The sequence below is a fragment of the Neoarius graeffei genome, chromosome 13 (genome assembly GCF_027579695.1).
Source record: "Neoarius graeffei isolate fNeoGra1 chromosome 13, fNeoGra1.pri, whole genome shotgun sequence".
In the NCBI taxonomy this organism is placed as follows: Eukaryota; Metazoa; Chordata; class Actinopteri; order Siluriformes; family Ariidae; genus Neoarius; species Neoarius graeffei.
This window is the reverse complement of record NC_083581.1, coordinates 77,587,875-77,605,973: the sequence shown is the minus strand read 5'-3', so window position 1 is coordinate 77,605,973 and position 18,099 is coordinate 77,587,875. Positions and strand designations below refer to the sequence as shown.

Below are 18,099 nucleotides of genomic sequence, written 5' to 3'. Positions count from 1 at the left end.
TAAATTCTTTACCATTCCAGCTTTTTGTGAAATGTAGATAGATAGATAAAACAAACAAACCCTCACAGAAGACAATTGTGAGATGATCACAGATTCTGGGCAGGATGCACAGTGGAACTGGTTCAGTAGTATGCTATGGTAGAATACAATGTAAACAGCAATGGAAATTTTCGATAGTTTATAGCAATAGAAATTAACTATACAAATCCATCCACCCATTATCTGTAGCCACTTATCCTATGCAGGGTCGCGGGCAAGTTGGAGCCTATCCCAGCTGACTATGGGTGAGAGGCGGGGTACACCCTGGACAAGTCACCAGGTCATCACAGGGCTGACACACAGAGACAAACAACCATTCACACTCACGGTCAATTTAGAGTCACCAGTTAACCTAACCTGCATGCCTTTGGACTGTGGGGGAAACCGGAGCACCTGGAGGAAACCCATGCAGACACGGGGAAAACATGCAAACTCCATGCAGAAAGGCCCTCGCTGGCCACGGGGCTCGAACCCGGACCTTCTTGCTGTGAGGCGACAGTGTTAACTACTATACCACTGTGCCGCCCCCATACAAATCCTTAAATATTAAATACCTGTAAACAAATACGAGAATTTATTTAACAAATGTGTTGCAAGAATAAAAATTGAAATGTTCATCTCATCTCATTATCTCTAGCCGCTTTATCCTGTTCTGCAGGGTCGCAGGCGAGCTGGAGCCTATCCCAGCTGACTACGGGCGAAAGGCGGGGTACACCCTGGACAAGTCGCCAGGTCATCACAGGGCTGACACATAGACACAGACAACCATTCACACTCACATTCACACCTACGCTCAATTTAGAGTCACCAGTTAACCTAACCTGCATGTCTTTGGACTGTGGGGGAAACCGGAGCACCCGGAGGAAACCCACGCGGACACGGGGAGAACATGCAAACTCCGCACAGAAAGGCCCTCGCCGGCCACGGGGCTCGAACCCGGACCTTCTTGCTGTGAGGCGACAGTGTTAACTACTATACCGCTGTGCCGCCCCCATACAAATCCTTAAATATTAAATACCTGTGAACAAATACGAGAATTTATTTAACAAATGTGTTGCAAGAATAAAAATTGAAATGTTCATCTCATCTCATTATCTCTAGCCGCTTTATCCTGTTCTACAGAGTCGCGGGCAAGCTGGAGTCTATCCCAGCTGACTACGGGTGAAAGGCGGGGTACACCCTGGACAAGTCGCCAGGTCATCACAGGGCTGACACATAGACACAGACAACCATTCACACTCACATTCACACCTACGCTCAATTTAGAGTCACCAGTTAACCTAACCTGCATGTCTTTGGACTGTGGGGGAAACCGGAGCACCCGGAGGAAACCCACGCGGACACGGGGAGAACATGCAAACTCCACACAGAAAGGCCCTCGCCGGCCCCGGGGCTCGAACCCAGGACCTTCTTGCTGTGAGGCGACAGCGCTAACCACTACACCACCGTGCCGCCCATTGAAATGTTTATTTTGAAAAAAAAAAGCAATAAAGACAATTGTGCGCTTCCAAGTTTATCGCTACAGTTTGGGAAAGAACCGTATAGGGCTGTGAGGGGGCGGCACGGTGGTGGTGTTTAGCGCTGTCGCTTCACAGCAAGAAGGTCCGGGTTCGAGCCCCGTGGCCGGCGAGGGCCTTTCTGTGCGGAGTTTGCATGTTCTCCCCGTTTCCTCCGGGTGCTTTCGCCTGTGAGGATCAGGGTGCGTATACTTTTGGACATATAGGTTAAGTGTATGAATGAATGGGACAGTTCAAACCTTCCGGGTCGCGAGGTGGCGCTGTGATACATAATTACATGATCGCGCGCAATGCAACACTCTCCAGATAATGAAAGACAAGAAGAAGAAGTTCAGTAGCCATTACGAGTTTTTTTTCCTCCGGTGTCACTGTCTGTTTTCGGTGTTCTGCTTTTCGTTCGTTTAAACTCTCAGATTGTCTTGTACTGTTTTTGCAATAGTGTCGTCTTTCCTAATGAGGGAGTTCCGTCCCTCTCTGGCACTGGGAGATGGTGGTGTTAAACATTTCTGACCAGGTTGGGAAAATGCGCTAATAATCTGCAATGCTCCGCGTACGCTTAGCTTAGCTAAGCTAAGCTAACAAGCTAACCGCTAAGCTAAGATTGTTTACTCTGTGGTGTTCTAGTGCATGATGCTCTTTCTCGCTCTTCTCTCTCTCTCCTTGGGTTTGTTTAAATCGTTTAATTTCTCTTATTTGCTCTTTCACACAGGATATCATGGTGTTGGATTATTTTGCAGAATGATCCATGTTGTTAAAACGGGTGCTTTAATTGTTGAGTGCGGATGTTAGCCTGCCTGCCTGCTAGCGGTGCTAACCCAAACCCAACCCGACATATTGGGCATTTTTTATTTTCACTTTCTGACTGCATGAAATTGCTTGAGCGAAAAAGGAAAAAAAATACACCCTGAAGCACAAATAACTCCTTGTAAGCGTTAGAGCATTATTAATAGGTAATCGTGGTAATAATAATAATAATAATTAGCAAATTTCCTTTTGTGCAAGATGGATAATTATACATATTAATTAAATGGGCGTGTTAGTTTTACTGTTATGTAACTACTGCTTTATATAATCGATGTTCATCCATTTAGTTTAATTCTTAAATCTGAGCAGTGATTGATTTTCTATAGCAGCAGGTCGGAAAGTAGTTACGGCGACAAATCACAGGTTTATAATATTAATGCGCTGCTTATGACACCTTATCGTTTCTATAGCAACCGCTCATTCACAGGCACGTGTACAGAGGACGAGCTGAAAAATATTACGTAACCTCAACCATTCATTCATTCTTGTTTTTTTCTTCTTCTTCAGTCAGTCACACCATGGGCATCATGGTACAGGTGTCTAACAGGAGCAACATGCTGCAAATTCAGGAAACATGCATGAACACACATCAGACTAAACACACACGCACACACAGAGTAGCTCAGAAACCTCTGCGAATTTTTCTCCGCTCTGCAAAAGCGTGAACGTATTAGCCAGTTTGAGGGCACGTAGGCTGGATGTTGAAATACGCTGGAAAATCAGAAACCTGAAAACATTTCACGACAAAATGGAAACATTCCAGAGAGACGCGTTTATCAAATTATTTCAGGTAGATGATTATTTTTATTCCAGCACGGTGAAATTCTTTTCCTTGAATATCGCAGCTCGTTAGGAACCTGGGGTCTGCGCGCAGGGTCGGTATCCCATGATGCAGCCCCTGGAGCGGTATCCCATGATCCCAGTACTCGAAATAAAGATAATCTCCGCTTGCCCCTTGCTAAAACTGCTAGTTCTTTTCACTTAAATGGGGCTAAAGTGGTGGAACACACTTCGGAGTAGTTTGAGAAAAGAAGCATCATTCCTGAAATTCAAGAAGAGTCTCAGACTTCATTTGTGTAGTTAGTTTGGATATGCTTTCAGAGCTTATAGGTTTTTGTTCATATTGCACCGCAGGATTTTTGTACCAGATGCTCTGTTTGCAGAATGTATAGAAACGGTGTTGAAAAGTGTGCAATGTTTTGCACTTTTTTTGCTGGCTGATCCCATAGGGGGGTGCTATTGAGGTGGTGATTATTCATCGATGGTTACTGGACCAGCCAGCAAAAACGATGCAAAATATTGCGTGCTTTTCAATGCCGTAGAAAGTCTGGTGCAAAAATCCTGTGGTGCAACACATTCACATATTGATGTACCTTTTTTAGGTGTTTGTAATGTTATTTATTTGTATTACAGGCCTCCGTTTAAACCAGCCTTAGCTGAATTGGACAGTCTGTTTAAATATCATTTGATAAATTAATTTCAGTGGCACTGGGGCTTGAACCACCAACCTTCTGGTCAGAAACCCAGAGCCTTAAACGTTGAGCCACCACTTGTTGCCCCACCCTCTTTATTTTTTAGAAGAATAATTTCATTGTTATTCATTTGATCAATATTTATATTAATATGAACCTCCTTCGTTCATTTTTACTCCCAGTAACGTTAATCATATAAATACAACGTACATGAACACACCGAGACCTAGCTACTTGTTCCCAGTAAGATGAGAGAGCCAGAAAAAAAATTCATTTGATTGTTAAATGTTAAGTAAATGTATTCTGCGTGTACGCCCTGCCTGTCTTGAACTGTCTGCCAGGTATTTCCATCACGCTTCTCTCAGAAAAAGTTCTGTTTTGTTGCAAACCAGTTCCTTTGTGTTTTTGGTTTATTACTGCGGTTCTGCGTTTGTACGTTTTCTGTATTTGCAGCACCTTAGCCTCCTGTCGGCTACTATACAACCCCTTATACACACACACACACACACACACACACACACACGTACGTACGTATGTGCAGGCACACTAATTCACATTTTGGAGCGATTTAGAATTGCCAGCCCGCCTACTGGTGTGTTTTTGGGAGGTGAAGGAAACCAGGGAACACTGAGGTGCAGTACATGATGCCAAACTTCACACAGACAGTAAACCAAGCTTCCTGTTGAACCCTGTGCTATTCAGTACTGCACTACACAATACTACACGACCATCTTGCTGTTATTTAACAAAGAAAACCATTGATATGTTGAAGGTGTCTCTCAGGAGACATTTTTGTAAGGTGTCTTCAGTATCAGCACTTGGTAACATCACAGGTTTAGCTTGGACTTTTACATTTTTGGATGCAGGAGAGTCTTCGGAACTGGAGACTTTGTGATTTATGGTTTCTCGGTAACATGACGAGCTGTGTTAAGGGGAGGGGACGGTTGTTATAGTGATAATGGCTATAACGTAACTGCTAACAGGAAGTCCCTTCCACAGGTTTAACAGTAACTATAAATGGATAGAAAGTTGATGTTCTTTGATAGACACTTGTATTTGTTGGTTGATTGCTGTGGTATAAGAGAAATAAAGCACTTTGGCACATACTGTTATTCACTGAAGGTGAAGTGAATATCAGTGAATGATAACTGAGAAGTCGAGGTTATTATTCGCTGATGTTCACTGAGCCTGAGGTGGATAACTGTTTTAGTATAAATATACAGGTCATTATTTTTTAAAAAATCATTTTAAAATTAAAAAAAAAAATTTAAATCTTGAAAAGCGGCATTCAAATGTCATAAAGGCGTGGCGCAGGCTTGTCACTTATCTACGCTGACTCGGATAAAATCCTTTGTTTTGAAACATAAAATAAATCACATTTCCACCTTCCCTTTGAATAGTTTTAGACCAAACTTCGGAGCATCTTTAGTGCTTTTAGGAACAGCGTTTTCTTTCATCATTTCTCATTCTTCCTCACTTGCAGTGATGAAGCGATTGGCTGCCTCGAGTGATTTTGCCGAGTCACTCGAGGTGATTATCGAGAAATAATCTGAATTTCTCAACCAATCAGTGCTTGATTTTTTTTTTTTTCTAGAATCACCTGTGTTTATACTAAAGGAAATGAATGAACTCCTAGGTGGTATCACACGATGTGTGATCTTGGCTTGGGGTGTGTCCTGTGTGTTCTGTGAATGTTTTGCCTCTTGCCCTTTTGCATAAGCGTTCGTCTCCATGTTTCTAACCCGTTCCTTCTTTGTGCCCCTCAGCCACCCCTGGTCCAGGCTGTATTTAATCGGAATGCAGATGAAGTTCAGTTATGTTTGCACAAGAAAGATGAAGTCAATGCACTGGTATGTTTTCACTTTTCTCAGAACAAATGCTGGGACGTGGTTTAATGAAGGAGGTGGAAAAGTGTTAAAGATGTCTTCGATTAATTGTTTTTAACTTGTAGTTCAGTACAGATTGTAGATTTGAAACTGACGTGTATGAAAATGTTCTGTTTTATTTTTATATATGTATTCTAAACTAACAGGGAAGTGCAGTGAGTTGAATGACATGACTTTTTTATTACAACCTGGATAAAAAAGAAGCAGCAGTGAAAACTTCAGAAAACGCCGAAACCTCCAGGCTGAAAGCAGTCCACTGCTTATACATATATTTACCAGCTGGGAGGTCCGTATGGTGAAATACCGTGACCTCAGCCTTGAATACAGTCACGGTATTTCACCATACGGACCGACCTTAAGCTGGTAAATATTTATTTTTTTCTTTACCAAATTCTAACAGAAAATGAGAGCGCCCGAAAGGGAAAACCGAGCCGAGCCGCCATTTTGAATCCTCATTCACGGCTGTAATGCAAATGGCTTCCTCCTCGGTATACAAGTGCACTTCCATGGCAGGGAAAAAACTACATTTTGCCGCCTATGTAGTCCCCTATTTATACAGTCATTCAGGATTCAGCCATGTTTTTGCTCGGCGTTAGCAACAGTTAGAGGTTTTTAGCTTTCTCCTGAAATGTTTTCTTTTATTTCTTCTTCCTCAGGGTAGTAAAACTCGCTTTCGCTGTGAACACTGTCGTTATCGCTATCCATGCTGTAAAATTAATGCTATTCTCCTGAGAAATGCTGGCAAACATTTATAAGATTTTTGATAATCTTATAAATAAATCTTATTTAAAAAAGATAAACGTTGACAAAATGCTCCTATGTTTGTTGTTGTGAACGAGCGAGTCACCAGAGGTCCGTAACGATACGGACCCGCTTGCCAGCCAATCAGAGCGCAGGATTTGATGGAAACCGGACCACGAAAAAAAATAAGTAGTGTTTATTTGCACTATGGAACACATGCAAGGACTTTAACAGACCCTCATTTCGTCCTGACCTCCTCAGAGCTTCGAAATAAGTTCTGTCAGTATTAAGTCATGTTGAATTCCTTCACGTTTTGAAAAGACAGACTTGAACTTTGGCACATTCAAAAGTGGTGTTAATACACTAAAGCCAAAAGTTTGTGGACACCCTACCGTTACACCCGTGTGTGTGCTCGTCATCCTGTTCCAGTCCCCGCTTTACTGTTTTTGATAACCTCCACCCTTCTGCGAAGGCTTTCCATTAGATTTTGGGATGTGGCTGTTGGAACTCAGCCACAAGAGCATTAATGAGATCAGGCACTGATGTCAGGTGAGAATTCATCTCTGTTCATTCAGTCCTTCCCCTCCAACCTTGGCAAACCGTGTCTTCATGGAGCTCGCTTTGTGCACAGGAGCGTTGTCGTGCTGGAACAGGTTTGGGCCTCGTAAGGCCAATTTATGCTGACAACCCAGTCCTCGCAGACGGTGTCGCAGACAGTGTCTGCGTAGCCCCCCCACCTTCGCAGACGCTCTGCGCGCACCTCCCAAAAATTGTGACCACCGCAGAAGCCTCGCAGACAAGAGGGCTCTGATTGGTCCGCTGTACACGCACTTCCGCTTCCCTACTTTCCCGGTTTTTGTTTTCACGACCGGCATTTTTAAAAACACGAGCGAAGATGGAGCAGCACGAAGAGCGGTTGATTGAGGAAGTGAAGAAGTACGGACATCTATACGACTCCAGTTCTAGTCATTATAAAAAAGTTCTAGTCATTATAAGTAACCGGAGGATAAACACTCCATTAACCACACCCACCAACTACTCCTAGCGACTTCTCGCCCCCTTGCGTTGTGGCGGTGAATAACATCGCGCACGCCTATTCCCCCGCTCAACAATAAATTACAACTGTCTGCGAAAAGCTGTCTGCGAAAAGCTATCTGCGAAAGCCTTGTCGCACAAGCATGCAGAGGCCTTAAGTTCCAGTGAAGGGGAAATTGTAACGCTATAGAATATAAAGACAATCCTCTACAGTCTAACTTTGTCGCAGCTGTTTGGGGAAGAATTACATTTGGGTGTGATGGTCAGGTGTCCACATACTTTTGGCCGCACAGTGTGTATTCCAAGTCATCACTTTCGCAGTTTCATTGTATCGAAAAGGAAGAGAGAACGTTTGAATCTGCATCCAGTTTCCTGTGCTGTTAGATTGTCTTTTCTCTCCCGTCCCTGCCCTTTGTTTCGATTGTGTTTTAAGTATTAAAATGCTCCTTAAGTCCATAATGCCAGTCGAGCTGAGCGCAGTCTTCACAGTGAAGTGATTATCTTTCGTAAAGAATAGCAGGTTTTTGTTGTGTTTAAGGACCAGGAGCGACGCACGCCTCTGCACGCTGCTGCTTGGTTGGGAGACGTCCATATCATGGACCTCCTCATCACAGCAGGTGATTATTGGCCAAATATTTCTGTACACTGCTTTATATTTCCATGAAGATCACTCAATCACTGTCCTGCTCGCTTTGTTCTTCAGGTGCGAATGTTAATGCGAAGGACCACATGTGGCTGACGCCGTTACACCGAGCAGCAGCTTCCAGGAATGAGGCGAGTCGCCTGAAATGTTATGTCTGAGTGTGATCCAGACACGTCTCATGCTGAGATTGTTCCTCCTTTGGTGCTAATACAGAATGTTAGAATTTCTGTCACATGCATTTTTAAAGCAGATCGTTCAGTTATTTGTTTTAATTATTCATTTATAAAGTAGCTATAAAACCTATTAGAAATGCTCTTGCCATGATATAGCTTCAGGTGCTGACATGGCATTTAAAAAAAAAAATCCCTTTTTCTTTCTTTCCCAGAGGGCAGTGGGGCTGCTGTTGCGAAAAGGGGCCGACGTGACTGCGAGGGATAAGTTCTGGCAGACGGCACTGCACATCGCTTCAGCAAACCGGGCCATGCGCTGCACCGAAGCCCTGCTGTCCCACATCAGCAGTGTGAACATGGCCGACCGCACGGGCAGATCTGCCCTCCACCATGCCGCCCAGAGCGGCTGCCACGAGGTCAGACACCTGCTTCTGTTTCCGTCACTTCTACAGTCTGAGTGCAAGTCACTGCACCGTTCACACAGCTGCCAAGTCGACACGCACAGAGAATGCATGGCTGCGTCTCAAACCACGTAATGCACACTAAAGAAGAATGCTTAACTAGTAATAACACAGGCACAGAATTTAATATGGTAGTGTGCAAAATAGGACATTAATAATGCTGCTGCGGTGGTGTAGTGGTTAGCGCCATCGCCTCACAGCAAGAAGGTCCGGGTTCGAGCCCCGTGGCCGGCGAGGGCCTTTCTGTGTGGAGTTTGCATGTTCTCCCCGTGTCCGCGTGCTCCGGTTTCCCCCACAGTCCAAAGACATGCAGGTTAGGTTAACTGGTGACTCTAAATTGAGCGTAGGTGTGAATGTGAGTGTGAATGGTTGTCTGTGTCTATGTGTCAGCCCTGTGATGACCTGGCGACTTGTCCAGGGTGTACCCCGCCTTTCGCCCGTAGTCAGCTGGGATAGGCTCCAGCTCGCCTGCGACCCTGTAGAACAGGATAAAGCAGCTACAGATAATGAGATGAGATGAGATAATGCTGCTGTTGTTTTAGGATTTCATAATTGTATCAAGAATAAGTGTTGTCAGGCAAAACAAACCTCGCCCGGTAGCACTTATGATGAATATGAAGGAAGATATTGTGAAAAAAAAATCGGTCCCCTATGGGTCCATGTGGCTCCTGCTTATAAATATAGTTTTCTGATCCTGTGTCCATACAGTAAATATAGCATATATATATTTACTCTATAAGGCAGTAGCCACAAAAATGAAGTGTAATCCAAAAATGAACAATTTAAAAAAATCACAGAAGTAAAATATACCGAGTGTCTGTACTTTTACAGTTTTTGAAACTGAAACCTCCAAACAGAGGCTGACCTGCACACGCTGTCGCCAGGACCCAAACTCTTATTTCCCGGAAATGGCTCGGCGTTAGAGCTCAGTGGAACGCGCTTTCTCTCTGTAATAAGCATAAACATGTCTGAAAGCGATTTCTTTAGTCTAGTCCATTTATTTATAATTTCTCTTTATAATAATAAATCAACACCGCGGGGAAATTTTCAACAATGGGGTTTAAAAGTGGGTGTGGCCAAAACACCTTCCTTTGTGTATGAAAACGAACGAAGAAACCATCCAATGACAGCAGTGTATGCAAATGAGGCAGGTAGTGATCCAGTCAGTGTATTTGTGGGAGGAGTCTTTCCGAGGCAGCGCTCCTGCAGTCTGAGCTCAGTTTTTTTTTTTTTTTTTTACTTTCTGTTCACCGTGACCTTCAGTGGATGACCTTCAAAATGTTGGAGGTTGTCTTTGAGACTAGTGCCCATCTATCCTGAAAGTTTCATGAAGATTGATCCAGCCGTTTTCCCGTAATATTGTTAACAAGAAACCTGACCGAAAACGATACCTCGCCCCCTGGTGGACTATAATAAAAACGTTATTACACACAGTGGGGTGACTGTCACATTTACTGAATATTAATTACACAAAGCCTTTTTACTTGCAACACTAAATTGTCTCTTAGCAACCGTCAGACATTTAGCTCTTGTTCTGACTTGATTCCATCCAGCAGCAGTGTCCTGTGCATCGTCCTGCGGAAACATTAACAGCAAATAAAATTTTCTATCTCGTTAAAATAGTTCTGGTTGAGGAGGAAAGAGTTGCCTGGCTTGTTCCCTAATCCCACAGCACTGGTTCAGCAACATGCTCCACCAGTTTTTTTTTTTTTTTTTCCTCTCTACTCACAGTATATGAACTGATGTATCCTCGTAGTAGAGTAACCAATCAGAGCATGCGATTACTTGTATCCAGTGATTGTGGATAGAATAAAGCTAGATAGCTTAATGTTAAATAACATTTTCCACCGTTAACACTGTTGGACTAAATGTGTAAGAGCCCCGTGCTGGAGGTTACACTGTGTTTCTGATGGTATTAATGAATGAACATTGTTTTGTATAATCTCTTGTTTGATGCATGAACTTGGCAAGAAAGTAGATGTTATAAACGTTTTTGTGGTAAGTTTTTAAAAATGGTGTAAAACCATGAACAGATGGACAGAAGCCACACCCACAGCAGTGTGTAACTGAATGATGTTGGATCTCTGTTTCTGCATTCGAATAACCATCAGCTTATTTTAGGTCAAATGTTTTTGTGTGTTTTATTTTTTTTCTTTTAAGATGGTGAAATTGCTGCTGAACAGAGGGGCCAATCTGAGTGCCAGCGATAAAAAGGAGAGGCAGCCCATCCACTGGGCGGCTTACCTCGGTGAGTCATTTCTTCAGACATGTGATGAGGTTAACATGGGGTGGCCTTGGGCTGAAGTGCCTTTGTGCAAGGCACGTAACCCCTAACTGCTCTCCAGGTGTTGTAGCATCGCTGTCCACTGCTGTGTGTGTGTGTGTGTGTGTGTGTGTGTGTGTGTGTGTGTTCATTGCTTCAGTTGGGTTAAATGCAGAGGAGGAATTTCCCTGTGTTTGAGTGTACATGTGACAAAGGCTTCTTCTCAATCTGTTTACCTTTTCTGTAACCGTTTGGTTTATATGACCTGTCCTGTAGTTTATATGAGTCATTCTGTAGGATTGCAGTAGTCTCACATCACTGCTGGCGTAGCTCAGTGCTCCATATATGCATGTTGTACATACACTACCGTTCAAAAGTTTGGGGTCACCCAGACAATTTTGTGTTTTCCATGAAAAGTCACACTTTTATTTCCCACCATAAGTTGTAAAACGAATAGAAAATTATAGTCAAGACATTTTTCTGGCCATTTTGAGCATTTAATCGACCCCACAAATGTGATGCTCCAGAAACTCAATCTGCTCAAAGGAAGGTCAGTTTTATTGAGGTATTTCACCCACGTGACCAAGTCATGTGATGCTGCCATTTTGGACGGCACGGCTCGAATCAGTTTGAATGCGAGGAAGGCGACAAACGAAAAACGTATAAAAGAAAAAGGAGCGAGATGCAGAAAACACCTTCACTATCCAGCGACGTAGGGCATTTACAGGGCGAGCAGAGGGAGAGGTATTTGCAAAAATTGAGGTTAGCAGGCTTAGAGAACGACGTTTACCTGCTTCCACCAGGATTGTTCACTGACGTACGGAAGTACACGAAGCCCTCGTCTTTACCTGACTTCGGCCCACATGATCTGTATACCTATGTCGTTAAAAACCCATCGCCATACACAGGTATTGATCTGAAAGCGTATAAGTTTTTGGATACCTACAAATATTTTGTCAGGCTGGGCAACATGCCTACATCAGCAGGTCGTCCCTGGAGCCGGTGGTCGCCATCTGATTACAGCTAAGGTTTGTTCACATTTTCATTTACTTTTGGTCCTCAGGATAAACAAAATGTTATTAAATGTCATTGAAATAACTTCTTAGTCTGTTGAGACATGGCCCGTTATAAATTTGCTGTTACCAGGAAATGACCAAGAACTGTATTATTAGGGTCGGTGTAGTTGTAGCAGTGCACTAGCAGCTAGCTGTTAGCACTAGCTAATGTCAACAACAGTAGCTGGTATGTTACTGTAGCAATGTTTACGTTCAGTCATTTGGATGACTGTTAAAACCTTTCAGTCTCAAGTTTTTCCTTTACTGGATTTACTAGTTTACTGAGCTAGCGCGCTCGGGCAAGCTGGGAGCTAGCGCGCGCTAGCTCAGTAAACTAGTAAATCCAGTAAAGGAAAAACTTGAGACTGAAAGGTTTTAACAGTCATCCAAATGACTGAACGTAAACATTGCTACAGTAACATACCAGCTACTGTTGTTGACATTAGCTAGCTTGACGTTCAAAATGGCAGACACCGGGGCGTCACGTGACCCTGTGACGTCAGGTGAAATACCTCAATAGCTCCTCTAAAGAGCTCAACTGTTTTCAGCTGTGCTAACATGATTGTACAAGGGTTTTCTAATCATCCATTAGCCTTCTGAGGCAATGAGCAAACACATTGTACCATTAGAACACTGGAGTGAGAGTTGCTGGAAATGGGCCTCTATACACCTATGGAGATATTGCACCAAAAACCACACATTTGCAGCTAGAATAGTCATTTACCACATTAGCAATGTATAGAGTGGATTTCTGATTAGTTTAAAGTGATCTTCATTGAAAAGAACAGTGCTTTTCTTTCAAAAATAAGGACATTTCAAAGTGACCCTAAACTTTTGAACGGTAGTGTAGCATTTTATTATTTTTATTCTATTCTGTTTTCTAACTCGTGTTTATATCCGTATGTGCTCCAGGTCATCTAGAGGTGGTGAAGTTACTGGTGTCTCAAGGTTCAGATAAGAGCTGTAAGGACAAGCGAGGCTACACTCCTCTGCACTCTGCTGCTGTGGGTGGACACGTCGATGTGGTCAAGTACTTGTTGCGCAACGGAGCTGAGGTCAGCAAACTCATCTCGATGCTGTAAAAGATAAACACTCCTTTATTGTTCAGCTAAACGCACAAACTCAGTAAAAGCCAAAGCAAAACATTTGACTAGGTGAGCATGATGTAGAGCGAGTACACGCTAATGCAGAATGATTTGTATCATGTTTCATTTCATCGGAATTGGATGTTTTCATGGTGGTACTCCAGGAGAAATGTTTATTCTATCCATGTTCACTGGATATGAGTAATCGCGCTCTGATTGGCTACTCTACTACAAGGATATCGGCTCATCTACCATGAGTAGGGAAAAACAAAATGGCGGAGCGTGTTGCTGAACCAACCGAGGACGAAATTAAAAACTCTACTTGAAAACACAACCCCAAAAAAAAAAGGCAACAAAATATGGAAAATATTTGATGGTAGGAATGTATCTTTTTTTTTTTTTCCCAAAGAATTATTGCATCTTTCACAAATTGCTCCTGTCATTTCACCGGTTCGTTTACATTCCAAGCAGAAATTTTGTCGGACGTTTTGTATCAACTTTTTATTTATCGAATTTGCTAAAAATAAAAATGCTCCGTTTCTCAAAACCCAGTGAATGTGGAGAGAATAAAACAGTTATTCCACTCAATCTCATCGTACATGGATTATAGACAACTATCAGCTCATGTACGACTCGATTTTGTGGAATAATTAAATTATGGTGTAATTTTTATAAATTTTTTTTTTTTTTTTTTTAACCATCACCCCCACCCACCCAGATTGATGAGCCCAACGCTTTTGGAAACACCGCTCTACATGTAGCCTGTTATATGGGGCAGGAAGCAGTCGCTAATGAGCTGGTTAACCGTGGTGCTAACGTTAACCAGCCCAACCAGCGAGGCTTCAGCCCCCTGCACCTGGCTGCCGTGTCCACCAACGGCGCCCTCTGTCTGGAGCTGCTGGTCAACAACGGGGCTGATGTCAACATGCAGGTCTGCTCCAGTTACCCCACAGCAGCTAGAAACGTTTGTTTCTCAGAACATTACGTGCATTTCCTTTAAACAGTGTACAAGTGTACACCAGTTCCTGTCTGTGGTTTAATTTAATTCTGCACTTTATTTATTTATTTATTTATTAAAGAGCAAAGAAGGCAAGAGCCCCCTCCACATGGCAGCCATCCACGGACGCTTCACTCGCTCCCAGATCCTCATTCAGAATGGTGAAGAAGCCTTTCTTTTTCTTTCACACACACACTTGGTTTTTAGACTGTCTCTTATACCTTCTGTCTGTCTGTCTGTCTCTCGCTCTCTCAGGTGGGGAGATAGACTGTGTGGACAGATATGGCAATACTCCTCTTCATGTTGCTGCTATGTATGGCCATGAGCTGCTCATCAGCACCTTAATGACAAACGGTGCTGATACAGCCAGGTGTGTGTTTTCACATAAACACAGTGTGATCTTGAAATGTGCATAAAGATGGATTGCTATGAAGTGTAACCTCCTTTCTCACAGGCAAGGGATTCATGGGATGTTCCCACTGCACTTAGCCGTGCTCTACGGGTTCTCTGACTGTTGCCGCAAGCTGCTCTCCTCAGGTACGCTTTAATCATACACACAGTGCATGTTTAATTACCTCACTGTGCCTTTTTTTTTTAAGGAGAGGGTTGTATCAGCAAATAAGCTTCTCAGTTCATGATTGAACTGTTGACTCTCAGCTGACTTTAAAAAAAACCAAAAATAAATTCTATTTATTACCGTTTACCTGTTAATGTTGCTCGTGTTTTTGTGCTTTCTGAAAACTTCACAACCCCTCCATCTGGACTCGCACTACAGACACCTTATCCGAGTGATTAAATGTTTGTAGGACTGATTTGGGTTTATCGTTATAACCAACAGATGAACTAATTGGTGCACTCACAGGCCATTTTAATAGGAACTTGTTGATTCTAAGATCCCTGTTCTTGGCTGCAGGACTCGAACCCAATGTGTTCTGCTGTTGCATGCTGAGATGCTTTTCTGCTCACCACGGTTGTAAAGAGTGATTATATGAATTGCTATATCCTTCCTGGCAAAAAAAAAAATCGAACCAATCTGTCCATTTTCCTCTGAGCCTCTCTTATCAACAAGGCGTTTGTGTCCACCCACAGAACTGTCACTCACTCACTCGATGAATTTTTTTTTTTTTTTTTTTTTATTTATTTTTTTTCACCATTCTGTGTAAACTCTAGAGACTGTTGTGTGTGAAAACCCCAGGAGATCAGCAGCTTCTGAAATACTCAAACCAGTCCATCTGGCTCAAACCAACACCCATACCACAGTGAAAGAAAGTCACACTTCACTGTTTTCCCATTCTGATGTTTGAACATTAACTGAAGCTCATGATTTGATGCATCGTGCTGCTGTCAAGGGTTCGGCTGATTAGAGAACTGCAGAGAACAGAACAGCAGGTGGATGGGTGTTCCCATTAAAGCGGCCAATGCGTGTATGTTTTAATGGTATTCCTGGCATGCAAATTGCTAACAAGAAGGAATTGACTTGGTGGCAGTGGAGGCCTCCCTGTCAGCACCAGTATCGAGTTTGACTTGTTAGATGAGGTTTAATTTCACACAGCTCCACTCCTACTGTCTCGATACAGAGAGATCCTTAAAGGATGAATCCGGAAAATGCAGTTAGATGCACTGCTAAATTCTATCACCAGTAAAAACAATCTAATCAATCCTTTTTCTTTTTTTTTGTCTATCTTTGTCTTTCCTTTCCTTCTTTCTTTGTGTGCGTTTCTGAGCAGGTCAGCTGTACAGCATCGTGCTGTCGATGAGCAAAGAGCACGTGCTGTCAGCCGGCTTCGACATCAACACTCCGGACGAGTACGGAAGAACCTGCTTACACGCTGCTGCCTCTGGAGGGTCAGACAGCAACTCCATGCACTCATGCAGCACACTGAGCATGCACTCATTTTATAATTCGTGGATGTTAAAAAAAAAAACAAAGGTGGTCATGTGCCCGTGATTAATTTCTCTGTGTTTTTCTCGTACTTCAGAAACACTGAATGTCTGAACCTGCTGTTGAGCAGCGGCGCTGACATGAATAAGAAAGACAAGTTTGGGAGGTAAGTGCTCATTTCCCACATCTTGTACTGTAACTTTATCAAGATGGTGTGTTTTTAATGTGTGTGTTTTCTATGAAGGACCCCTTTGCACTATGCGGCTGCTAACCGGAGGTATCAGTGTGTGGTGATTCTAGTGGGAGCAGGAGCCGAGGTCAACGAGCCGGACCGCACTGGCTGCACACCTTTACACTACTCGGCTGCTTCCACAGCTTTCTGCAGGTCTCTCTCTCTCTCTCTCTCTCTCTCTCTCTCTCTCACTCATGGATTATGTAGAAGCTGCAAACATTCTGTGTCTTAAGGTTTTTTTTGTGGTTTTTTTTCTCTCTCTCTACCCCCATTGTGCTCTGTCTCTTGTTCTTTCTTGCCATCTCTCACCCACCCTCTCTCTCTTCACTCTCTCCCTTCCCTCCACCCCATTGCACTCTTTCTTGCCATCTCTCTTCTTTCTCTCTCTCCCTCCCTTCCACCCCATTACGCTCTCCCTTTCTTGCCATCACTCTTGCACACTCTTCCTCTCTCTCTTTCTCTATCTTTCATTCCGTCTCTGTGTTTTGCTCTCTCACTCTGTCTACATTTCTCTCTGGCTCTTTTTGTTCTCTCTGGCTGTCTCTCAATTTCTTACTGGCTTTCTCTCTCTCTCTCTCTCTCTCTCTCTCTCTCTCTCTCTCAGGGTGGATCGAGGCCAGCAGAGTCCAGAGGATGGAGAGAAGGAGTCATTCATGTATGGCTTTCCTGTCAATCCATTGATTTTAAACCTTTTTATATGATGATCACCTTTTATATTATTATATTAAACCTTTTATTCTCTGTTTGAAGTGACACACTGTTCACAGCTTATAGTAGTGCCCGCATTGTGAAATATTCCTTGCGTTTCAGGCAGTCTTTTTATTTACGTACACAATGCCCCAATTTGATTGCCGACATCACTTTCCCATTGGAATACGCCCCCTTAGTCGGACTGAGCGTCAAAACATAGGAGAAACTTTGAACCTGGGAGTTAAAATAATGATTATTTGTTTAAATTTATATCGGACATTCTTTGTACATTTGATACTCTCTCAAGAAAAACACATACATGGGCAACATGTGCATTGTCTTGAAGATAATAATTCAGAAACGCACATCAGCGCTTCATAGTAATGAAGTCACTAAGGGACCATCTAAAAAGTGCATGACCTGGGCAACTATGTAAGCTTCTACCAAGATTGTAGTCATGTACTTTGCAATAATTAGATATCCTGCAGTGTTAAAATACAGTATGGATTTAGTACAGAGGGCTGTAAGACTCACTACGAGTGTGTGCGCTGTTTAGGCTCTTGAGGATTTGACTGGGGAATAATTTGCATCCCTCACCTGATTTATGTAATGTTTTAGTGCATAACCAAGAGCAAAAAAAAAAATTTTGTTCATTTCCTAAACCAGCACTCTTCCCTTATCGGTGGAGTAAGACTGTCTGTGGCTTATGCAACACTTTGTACTTCAGACATAAAAACTTGCTATGTTGTGTGTAACCATGCGTGCGTTTGGCTGTTAAGGTGTGTGGAGTACTTGCTGGATAACGGAGCAGACCCGTGTCTGTGCAACTCCAAAGGATACAGCGCTGTCCACTACGCAGCCGCCCACGGCAACAAGCAAAGCCTTGAGCTGGTAAGCGCATAATTTTCACTGGGGTCTTGGTGTTTTATGATAGTGCTGTAATGTACGCAGTGTTGGGATGCTGAAATATAATTTTGCAGACCTGGTATGTTTGTAAATGCCCCCCCTTTAATACGTTTCCTTTCTAGCTTTTGGTGATGTCCTACAATATATCTGGAGATGCAGAAAGCACTGGACCTGTCAGTCCCTTACACTTAGCAGTATGTGTGCCTGTTTATTTATTTATT

General features: G+C 43.0%; 1 protein-coding gene across 2 annotated transcripts in view; it reads left to right on the top strand.

Annotated features, from left to right (window-relative positions):
- Nucleotides 1-1,947: 1,947 nt before the first annotated feature.
- ankrd52a (ankyrin repeat domain 52a) overlaps nt 1,948-18,099 on the top strand; it is a 46,654-nt gene continuing 30,502 nt past the window's right edge. For both annotated transcript variants that reach the window (XM_060938566.1, XM_060938567.1), the window contains exons 1-17: nt 1,948-2,070; nt 5,599-5,682; nt 8,033-8,111; nt 8,198-8,268; nt 8,523-8,723; nt 10,929-11,016; nt 12,999-13,141; nt 13,890-14,102; nt 14,251-14,329; nt 14,424-14,538; nt 14,623-14,705; nt 15,896-16,013; nt 16,148-16,216; nt 16,295-16,435; nt 16,887-16,937; nt 17,752-17,863; nt 18,001-18,072. In XM_060938566.1, the coding sequence (XP_060794549.1) occupies nt 2,044-2,070; nt 5,599-5,682; nt 8,033-8,111; nt 8,198-8,268; nt 8,523-8,723; nt 10,929-11,016; nt 12,999-13,141; nt 13,890-14,102; nt 14,251-14,329; nt 14,424-14,538; nt 14,623-14,705; nt 15,896-16,013; nt 16,148-16,216; nt 16,295-16,435; nt 16,887-16,937; nt 17,752-17,863; nt 18,001-18,072 (1,746 nt within the window). In that variant the 5' untranslated portion in view covers nt 1,948-2,043. The remainder of the gene's footprint in view (nt 2,071-5,598; nt 5,683-8,032; nt 8,112-8,197; nt 8,269-8,522; nt 8,724-10,928; nt 11,017-12,998; nt 13,142-13,889; nt 14,103-14,250; nt 14,330-14,423; nt 14,539-14,622; nt 14,706-15,895; nt 16,014-16,147; nt 16,217-16,294; nt 16,436-16,886; nt 16,938-17,751; nt 17,864-18,000; nt 18,073-18,099) is intronic.